At 40.0% G+C, this 11,347-nt stretch overlaps 1 protein-coding gene across 1 annotated transcript in view; it reads right to left on the bottom strand.

Annotated features, from left to right (window-relative positions):
- Positions 1-274: 274 nt before the first annotated feature.
- gabra2b (gamma-aminobutyric acid type A receptor subunit alpha2b) overlaps positions 275-11,347 on the bottom strand; it is a 39,027-nt gene continuing 27,954 nt past the window's right edge. The window contains exons 8-10 of the mRNA XM_079480619.1: positions 9,585-9,737; positions 6,645-6,847; positions 275-3,518 (exon numbers count right to left, since the gene is read on the bottom strand). Of these exons, the coding sequence (XP_079336745.1) occupies positions 3,210-3,518; positions 6,645-6,847; positions 9,585-9,737 (665 nt within the window). The 3' untranslated portion in view covers positions 275-3,209. The remainder of the gene's footprint in view (positions 3,519-6,644; positions 6,848-9,584; positions 9,738-11,347) is intronic.

Genomic DNA, 11,347 nt, shown 5'->3' on the forward strand with positions numbered 1-11,347 from the left:
TGTTATCGTGAAATAAACCCCTAGCTGCCTGTACATTATCCCTTACATATAACATAACACACAACACATCAGTTCTCGCAAACCACCGACTGCAATATAAATATTGTGATATTTCTATAGAGATGGTGTGGCACTTAATGGTTTAAAATATGTCTCTTTATGTGAGACTCAAACAACTCTTCAGAGAAAGCTGGTTTCTCCGTATCTGACCGTGTTGTTCTATGTTTTACTGTCATGGGTTTTGTCATTTCATTTGTCATAATGCAAAGATGTTCAACATTAAATAAATGTTTATTACTTGATGTCCAACACAAAACAACTGATTCATTTAAACCTTCAATGGAGCTTAGTCCCATTTCAATAAGCTTTCATTTAGTTCTAGGAAACATCATAAACAAGACATAAATTAAGACGTGTTCAAGTCATTTATTTAGCAATTGGCTGTTGAAAGTTGAAGTAAAATGGTGTTTGAAAGAGAGAAAGTAACAATATATATATACTGTAGAAAATGAGTCCCAGCAGCACTTCAGTTCTGCTCATGTGGCCAAATTCACATTAACATCCGAAAACGAAATATTCACATCATTGTACAGTACAGACGAATAACAGACAGCAGGTCTTGGTGATACGTTTGCAAAGATATACGATTCATAAATTCTTCCTCACATATTCAATTTCATAAAGAATTCTAACGTCAATAAAAGCTGATCGATAGTTCAGCAAAAAAACCCTGTGATATTCACATTCTTATGGTAACATTCATCGTGGAATGCAGTATTTCACATTGTCTTTAGCAGGAAATGTGTGCGAGCTGGACAATCTGTGTGTGGAAAGCTCTTTCCATGCCGGACGGTTTCATATCACCTGTTTTATCTTTTATTGCTCAAACGGTTTCTGCATAACAAAGATGCAACCAACGGCCAACACAAGCAATTCATAAATGAAAGCAGAGCGATATTATATCACACAGATTAACTCAGAAATAAAGAAGAGAAAAGAATACAAGTATATCTTACGATAAATAAAGTTAGAATACATCTTCAGAAACATACTCTTGAAAGTATAACATACTCAGAATAAATAAAAGCAAACAAATCATTGTAACGCCGTGTGTACCGGAGAGCCAACAGCATGCTGAAACATGTACATCATACATCAGAAAAGATCAAATCAAAACATCTAATGCTGCGAATATAAAACTGGCTCATGGTAAATCACACACAAGTGTACAGCAACAATATCACAAATGTGGACAAATATTCTTTACATTATATACAAATGTCTGTGAACAACATGTAATGTGTGATGTTTAGTTTGTAACACGACAGAATTTTATAGTAGAAGAGCAAACATACTTTGCTTTATTTTGAAGGGTAAACGTGTGTAAACATGCAGTATTTGAAGCACTTATTGGTCTTTTGGTCCAAAACTCATTTTCAGTTTAACACGCTCAACGAGAGCAAGTCACAGAAAGTCATGAAAATATCTGTTGTGCATTTCAAACGCCTTGTTTGTTTTTCACGTGTTCACTCGTTTCCTCATTTAAACAACACGGATGACACCGAACGCAATGTCACAAATATTAACCAATCTGAACATTGGCCACATACACTTACTGAGAAACCACAGTGTTCGGGAGGTCAAAAAAAGCTGCAATCTGTTAATGGTTTCATTGGACGGACGCATCTGTGTTTGGTTATATACATTGATAATCTATATTCATATATTAATTGAATTAAATTGAAATGAAACTACTCAACAGTTGTTGATTCTTTCTGGAGGTCTACCTGAAGTTAAGTTTGGTCCTCAACTTATTTTAAAATGGTTCAAAATAAAGACAAAAATGAAATGAGAAAAGTGAAAACTATCTTTTAACCCCGATTCACAACTGTAAGCTTATAATAATGATTTAGAGCCTGAGCGTTCGAGTCGCATTCGCTGTGAAACATCAGTTCTTTCCACACACCAGTTACCAGCAGATTCATGTTTTCCGTGAAAGAAAGATGAACGTTATGATTGCTGCTTTTTCAAAGACATCTCTCTTCAACCTGAACTGGTTTATTTATTCTGGATGTTTTCAGTTTATATCAAAAGGAAAACTGAAGATCCGATCGTTCTCAGGTCTGGACGGAGAGCGTTTCCGTTCCCTCCTGAACGTTCTCACACGCAGCTCAAGAATCACATCGATCACATCGCTGCTGTCGTCGTTTCAGGCACTTAATGGGGTTTTTTTCACATTTCAGGAGATGAAGTATCTACCGATCTACTGTGTTGGTGATTTATATGTGGATACTGATGGAGAAAGACTCTCTTTGCCTGAATAATGGTGTAGACGGAGATGTTCATGTTGTATGAGCTTCAAACACCCCCTCCAACATATTCTGTTATAAAGGTCAGAAACAGACAGTAAACACATCCAGAACCATTTCAACATTTCGTCATCCAGGTAATATTCTGGATTCTGTACACTTTATCAACAGCATTCGGACTTAATCCTGGTTTCATAAAAACAAACAGAAACCATGTGAACCATGTCTCCATCCTGTCATGTAAAACCACCGTACGTGCGGTCAGTACACACACTTTCTGAATGTTTTTATACTCTACATTTTTAAACAAAGACTTTTTTTCGTTTCTAAAAGTTGGTTTATAGTTTTGACTATGGTTTGAAAACAACACCACAAAGCAACAGTAAAAAGCACAGACGTGTGTAAACAGTTTTCATGTCTTTTTTGTGTATGGGCCCAGCACGAAACATCAGAACAAACCACAAAAGAGTTTGATCGTAGAAAAAAAAAAACTCCCACAGGATATTCAACACCAAAAACAAAAAACACATTTACACCCAATAAATAAATGAGTATAATTTGCTGATCTATATCACAGAGAGAGGTCAGATTTCAAAAGAGCTCGAAAGTACAAATTCTCACAGATTTGCAGAAAACACATGAATCCAAATACTGTGATGTAAAGATACGGGACGGCATTTTCACCAGGTACCATACAGTATGTACAAAGGCAAATGCCGCTCGCAAAAGCACGGCTGAAAAAAGCTGTAGAAAAGAGAGACGACAGAGGAGATAGAAAGAGATGGAAAGGCATCAATCCACAGCATGTCTGTCTGGAGCAGATGGAGAGAGAGAGAGAGATATGTGGAGAGTCCCTGGGTGATTTTGGCCGAGTCTTTAGTCCTGTAATCGCCGACTCTTCTAATTGGACGGCACCATGTCTATGATCACAGGTTCTCTGTTTAAGTATGTCGCCCAGTAAACCAGGTTAAAGGATCCGAAGAGCACAGGAAACATGATGCGAGACATTCGGTCAATTTTACTCACGCTGTTGAAGGTTTTCTTGGCCTCGGCTTGTTTGATAGCATCTGTTTTGGCTTTGCCCGGTTCCGTTGTGCTGCCCTTGGCAATAGTGGGGAGCACAGTGTCCTTGGTGATGTTGGGGGCGTAGTTCGCCACGGCGACGGCATACGCGTTGTTCTTCTTGATGACGGAAGCCTTTTCTTTTTTCTAAAGGAACGAGAGAATTCAATGTAAACATCATCGTATATACATCCACGTGTCATTCTAAACGTTAAGAGAAAACAAAACAAATCACACATGACGATATATAGTTACAGATATGAAACTATCAGCTACTGGAAGTATCAGCACTAGATAAACTATTCCTGGAGGAAGTCATTTCCTGATCATTTTAACATCAATCGTTCACTTGCCGGATGAGAACACAGAGCCACACAACATGAGTGATATTATGATGAAGAGTAGGAGGAACAACTGGGATTGTTGACACGTGATGAAGAACTGAGCCCATGATTCATGATTCAATAAGTTCTTGTCATAACAGCGGTGGGGAGATAAATAACAACATCCCACACGCGTGTACAAACAAACACACACGCATGTACACACACACATACGCATATAGACACGGGCGCACACACAGGCATATACATGCAACCACGCACACGCATACTCACACACGTGCACACACGGATATACACACACATACGCGCACGCATACTCGCATATACACACATGCATATAGACGCACACACACACCCACATACATACACAAACACATGCGCACAAATACACACACGCACGCACACCCACCCACATAGACGCACACTTACAAAACAAAATGAAGTTCTTGGTTAGACATCATGTAAATAAATTGAACAAGCTGCCTCCAGACATACATCACTGTAAAATAATAGAAATCTACTGTATACAGTTAAGAGCATCGATACGATTCTTTTGGTTTCGAAAGAGTTTCGTGACAAAAGTTTGAATTGGGTAAAGTCATGTGAAGAGATGTTCACACGATACTGATCTGGACAGAAAATGTATTTAATTGTCATGAAAATGATGTCACAACTTTATCAGCACATCCGGCGGATTCAGAGATATAAGAGTCTCCCAGAGGAAAAGCGTCTGAATGATTCACGTCTTCTGACACCTGAACTTTCATCTGTGAGCAGACGGAGGGATTAAAGGTCTGACAGGACACCAGGCCTCCGGTGAGACCCATAATGCTTTGCATTTAATTCTCAAACGCCGTAGGGTCTGAAACACTCTTTTATGTCCACTTGAGACCAGTGCTGAAAAAGACCTTGAATCTGATAAACACCGGTTTAATACAACACAACATCAACCCTACTGACTGAACTCACACACGTCTGACATTATATTACATGTTTAACACACGCACACGCACACGCACACGCACGCGCACACACACACACACGCACACGCACGCGCACGCGCACACGCACACACACACACACACACACACACACAAAACCTTTCTCTGAGTCACAAGAAATGAAAGACTGCTGATCTGCATAAACATTTGATATGTTCTGTCATTTCTGATTGGCTGACTGACCTTTAGCTGGATGAATGTGATTTGTGGAGCAGACAGACTCATGAATATATAATGATTCTGTTCTACAGACAGAGAGCCTCATAAAAACAACATTAATCACAAATCAAACGCCAGAGATGTGACGGACAGATGAAGAAAGACACACACACACACACACACACACACACACACACACACACACGCGCACACACACACACCTACACATGCACACACACACACACACACACACACACACACACACACACACACACACACACACACACACACACACGCGCACACACACCCACCTACACATGCACACACACACACACACACACACACCTACACACACACACACACACACACACACGCACACACACCTACACACACACACAAACACACACAGACACCTACACACACGCACGCACACACACCTACACACAAACACACACACACACACCTACACACACACACACGCACACACACCTACACACAAACACACTCCAGGAATCACTGGAGCAGAATTTTTTCAGATAATCTCAGTGTGATTTACATGATCAGACTTTACTAGACTATAAAACTGAAATCAGTGTTTATTGTTTCTGTAAAGATAAATATTAATGACTCAATCAACACAATTACACTAAACAACAACACTGAACATAACATCCTGCGACACAACACAGACCAAAAGGAAAACATCATGCCTTAAACATTGCGCTTGAATAGTTCTGTGGTTTCCTTTTAATATCAAATTTGTCTCAGATGTTTATCTTAAAACACATTTTAGACAATGTTAAAAATCCAACTTGTAAAATGTTCTTCCTACAACGATAAATAAGTAACTTGAACATAGAACATTTATATAAAAGAAGTCAAATGATTGTTTGTCACATACTAGACATAATGAGCTTAACGTGTTTCTAACAAAGATTATTTTGTTGACTGGATTTAGATTCGATTAGTTTGCATCAAAAGCGTCTGGAAGTTCGTTCCATTTTACAAAACTGTGTAATCTGAACAAACAATATTGCAAGATGCATTGCAGCCTGTTCAATTCTGTGTTTCTTTTTCTTTTAAAGATTAGTGTTTTAGTTCTTGCTGGCTTAATTGATGCTTTAATATTGTTGTGACTGTTAGTTATCCGTTGTGTTTAGAGTTTCTTTTAATGATTGTGATTGTTACCGTGGTTGAGGTTTGTGTGTTCAGTGTTGAGATGTGAGTGAGGACACAACGGCACAACCGGTATAAAAGCACTCAACACAAACTGCTTTGGTTATTTGATCAAAGTTTTGGTTTGTTTGAGGCAGAAAGCATGTACAATTGTAGTAAAAGACAAATTAATTAGTTTATTTTACCAATCTATATTCTCTATTTATGTTCACACAAAACAATGTTTTGTTCTTTTGTTTATTAGGACACTAATGACGTAAACATATTTTTGTAAAGTTGGGTGGACGTCAGTCTCTGTTTGATGCATTAACTTAAGAACGTGCCTGTGATAGGTTGCCTTATTATTTGAAGTTGACTCGACTATTCTTTTTGTTAAAATGATCCCTCACTGAGATAACCGAACTCTTTCTCTCAGCAGAAACATCTGAGAGACTTGAGCAAACGTCTCCATTCGTGCTCCATTTCATCTCATTGCACAATAACCAACCGAGACGTCATATGAGATCTCATCTGTGATTCTAAACCCATCAGGTATGAATCTTCCGTCACCGCTGATCAATCCACGAACACAAAGCATGCTGGGAGACCATTACCTTTTCATTGACCACGCTCTTGCCGTCCCACGCCCAGCCGCGTTTGGTGAAGTAGTTGACGGTGGCAAACTCAATGAGTGCGGAGAAGACGAAAGCGTAACAGACGGCGATGAACCAGTCCATGGCGGTGGCGTAGGCAACTTTAGGCAGCGAGTTACGAGCGCTGATACTCAGTGTTGTCATCGTCAATACAGTGGTAACACCTGACAGAGAAACACACAACAGACAGCATGCATCAGCAGAGCACATGAACCATGGTCTTACTATAGTAAAAGTGAAGTAACCATGTTTTCTACAAATGCCTTGGTAAATATATGGTTATTGTGGTGAGACCGTGATAATCGTTGGGTTGTTTTAACCTGTGGTTGGGTCAAATCTGAACACGTAAATTGTATCCAACATCCAAAAATCTGTTTACTACAGTATTGATAGTTATCATAGGAGATGATCACTGGACGATCACTGTACTAAATACATCAATGGGTAATTCACTATCAACCCAAACGGAGGTCAATGTAGATTTGAATCATTCCCAATTATATTTTTAAGCCATCCATTAATAGTATTAAATATTCATCCATTGCTCTTTTATATTTCAAACATTAATTTCCAGATATCTGGTTGATTCGACACAGAATGACATATTCACACTAGGAAAATCAATCAAGTAATGGTTTACTTGTATCTCTCTCTGTGTCTGAAAGAATCGAAAGTATTTCAACATTCTGAAAAGATGAAGTCTGTCGGGAAGGCCCTTCTGTTTCTGTATATCATCTCACAACACATACTCTCCAATAATCCAGAAATGTGACAACCCCCTTAGCCCCAAATCACTTTTTAATTCCCGTTAATTTCTTTCCCTCTGACGTGTTTACTGGAAAATAAAGCTATTTTTACACATCGCCTGGTGAATTAGAAAGAAGAGGGACGTGATAAAGAAAACGGTTTTGCTCGGTCTGAGGATGAACGAGAGAATCATTTTCTCCAAATGTTCTCATAAAGAGAGTCTGATTCCCGTCCGTCCACTCTCATAAACCAATGCCTTTCATTTATTCTCACTGTCATCAAACTCTTCAGTCTTGCTGGTGAGACAGAAGTGACAGCCTTTGTTGGAAATGGGATTGACCACCGCTGAAGAGCAGACCGTGAGTGTGGGATGAATGACTTTCATTGACCGTCAAATCCAGAAATCAATGTAATGACATCAGTGATACATCAGTCAAGAGCTAAACATGTCATAAAGAGACTGTCAGCTGAATTCACATTTAATTAAAACTGAAGCAAGCAACCGCAACGGTTTATATTCAAGTCAACTGAACATACCAACCCGGTCTTTCAAAATGACAATACCTCAAATAAACCACCACGAAAACCTTTCTAAGCAATATTCAGAATTATTAACTAAAATCTTGTATTTGACTTACTAAACCTGTTTTGAATTTGAATTTGATTGACAGCACTGGTAAAAATATAATCATAATGCATAATTTCACAAAAAAGATGTTGTTGGTCAATACGTTTCAAATAAACAAAGTGATGTCACTTTTAATAAACAATATTTAAAAATGCAAATAAGAAGGAAGTGCATGCTGGGAACAGGAAGTGGAGGTCAGTAGTCATGCAGAATAACTGTGTGTGTAGCATGTGATCGGTTTGCCGTAACTCAAATCTTTCATCAGTCTCAGTGAAGGGATGAGGAGAAATGTGATTCAAAGCAAAAGAGCATCTTAACAGCCATCATCCTGCACTCAGATTATAAAATGACCAGCAGGTGCTCATCAGAAGAAATCCATTTTCATTTGCTTTCTTCTGATTTCTATTTAAGCATCATGAACTGAACAGCAAATAAACCCATCTGAAGATGTTAAGAACGTTCTTCACCCAAACCACGTGACTGCCTTTCCTACACTGATGCTTGACAGACTCGGAGAAGAAAAACATCACTACGGACATTACGCAATACATGAAGAAAGATGATGATAAAACACACGTCACAGAATGTACGCACACACATCATCATGAAGTATACATCACATAACACCGACGAAGATGTTCAGTCTGAAGAAACGTTTCAATAATGCAGCGTTTGAGCGAGCACACATCTGAAATCCATTTGGATGCCATTCTCTCTGTTTTAACTTAGATATCTCTACACCAAGCGTACACGTCTTCAATATTCAGGATAAATCAACCACGCCTTTTTTTCTTGTGATGTTTACAATTATCACACATCATTAAGACGTATTGTTTACATAAATCACTTGCATGATAGATAAAAAGAGAGGACGGACAGACACAAAGACGGAGGACATGTGAAGCCGTGCCAGGAGGACTCATCTTCTGAACATCACCTGCTTAGCAACACCGAGCTCCGGGAATCTCCACGGTAACCGAACTCTTCCTTACCTGAGCTCAGTGAATCCTCACAGAGACGTTTAGAAACGGCCGGCTTTCCTGCTGATGTCTCTAATCTGGGCCACAGGCCTCCCGGGCCTTTGTGAAGGTCATTCACCGCCATTCCCGCCCCGTACGAACATATCACGCTACAGAACGCTGATACAGCGACACACGCGCTGCCATGTTAAGAAAGGTTAATGTTATTGCACCCAAAAGAGAAATATGGTCATTTCCATTTCACCAGAGGACCATTTCAGGTTCCAGAGGACCATTTCAGCTGAATTGATAAGAAACCAGAAGGCTTACAAAGAAGACGACTATCCAGCCTGATGAAACATTTGATTTTGAATCGATTTCCTTGCGCTTTAAAGATTACAGAAGGTAATACACGACCCTGACAAAACCAAAATACAACAATTATCAGCAATTTGGCAAACAATAGAAAGTGCTTGTGTTTGGACGAAGAGCATCTTAAAACAAAATCTCATTTTTCTGTTGAATGAAACGTGTTCCGAGTGTCCCGAGATGTCCGTTTATACTCACCGAACACGGTCCGGGCCGGCACAGACTCCCGGTTCAGCCAGAAGGACACCTGGGACAGTATGACGGTCATAATGCACGGCAGATACGTCTGAATCACAAAATAACCGATCTTTCTCTTCAGGTGAAAGTGTGCCGTCATTACTGTGTATTCACCTGAAAAAAACACACAGAAGCAGAAGAAATCATGAGTCCAAGATTAACAAACAAAAACCAACAGACACCAGACATTATATAATAATATTAATAGAGGTTTATTATAGTAAAAGTGTAGAAATCATGCGTTTGGCAAATCACAATTTTAAAAACCATAGTTTCACCACCATGATTAAACTATAGTTACTCGAGCCATATCATGGTAAGGCAATGGTTATATAAAGAAAACAACAATGAAGCTTCAGTTAGTATAAATGTGTCGAAGCAATTCAGCAGCAGAAGCGTACAGAATTGTGTAAGTGTATTTAAATTGTGTCTTGTTGAGTTTTAGTACTGTGTTAAACTGAGAAATCGCTTTGTATTTACTTCCGCTCTGTCTCTGTATTTAAAAAGCGTCGTCCCACCGTGGTCGCGTGCAGCCCTCATCGTGTGAAGACCGAAGAGAGTAAAGACATCGACTCTACCTGCGCGCGACTCCACCGAGCCCGGGACACCGACAGGGCACTTGAGTATTGCACTTCTTTTTTGTACCTATTTTGTTTTGTGTTAACACTTGCACTTTTTGTCTTACTTGTTTTCACTAATACTTATTCCTTTATTGTTTTCTTTAATGTTTCTCCCTATTTTCTTTCTGCTTCTCTTAAATATGTGTTTTAAAATCCTTTCTGTTATCACAACACATAAATCATCTGCCGCATGCCGAAGGCGACACAATGCTAATAATCTTCACAATGTATCACTGCTAGCAACTGCCTCTTCTACTTTCCCAATAGGATTGTGGAACTGCCAATCTGCTGTGAACAAGATTCATTACAGCTTTTGTTAAACATTCTGGTCTTTCCATCGTAGCACTTACAGAAACAAGGATCAAACCAGAGGACTCTGCCACTCCCGCTGCCCTCTCCCATAACCACACTTTCTCCCACAGCCCTCGCATCACAGGAAGGGGTGGAGGCACCGGTCTACTCATCCCCAAAGACTCTTCTTGTCATTTCAACCGGACAATCCGACGGTCTCTGTTCACATCGCAGCATGCCTGAGTGACATCTCGCTTTGGATGAAGGATCATCACCTGCAGCTAAACCTTGCAAAAACGGAACTGCTTGTGATCCCAGCCAGCCCAAAGATTTACCACAACCTTGCCATTCAACTAGGCTTATCAACGATTACACCGTCCAGCACAGCCAGAAACCTGGGAGTGGTAATAGATGATCGGCTTAACCTCACAAGTCATGTTGCCAGCACCACCCGGTCCTGTAGATTCATCCTCTACAACATTAGGAAAATTAGACCTTTCCTATCGGAGCACTCTACGCAAGTCCTAGTCCAGGCTCTTGTCCTGTCCAAACTGGATTATTGCAATGCGCTTCTGGCTGGACTTCCTGCTTGCACAATCAAACCTCTCCAGATGATCCAGAATGCGGCGGCAAGAGTGGTCTTCAATGAACCGAAGAGAGTGCATGTAACTCCGCTCTTCATCAGGTTACACTGGCTCCCTGTTGCCGCCCGCATAAAGTTCAAGGCTTTGCTCCTGGCCTACAAGACCAACACCGGATCTGCACCATCGTATCCCCACTCGCTAATGCAGATCTATGTTCCTGCCAGATCAC

Source organism: Barbatula barbatula (genome assembly GCF_947034865.1).
Source record: "Barbatula barbatula genome assembly, chromosome: 18".
NCBI lineage: Eukaryota > Metazoa > Chordata > Actinopteri > Cypriniformes > Nemacheilidae > Barbatula > Barbatula barbatula.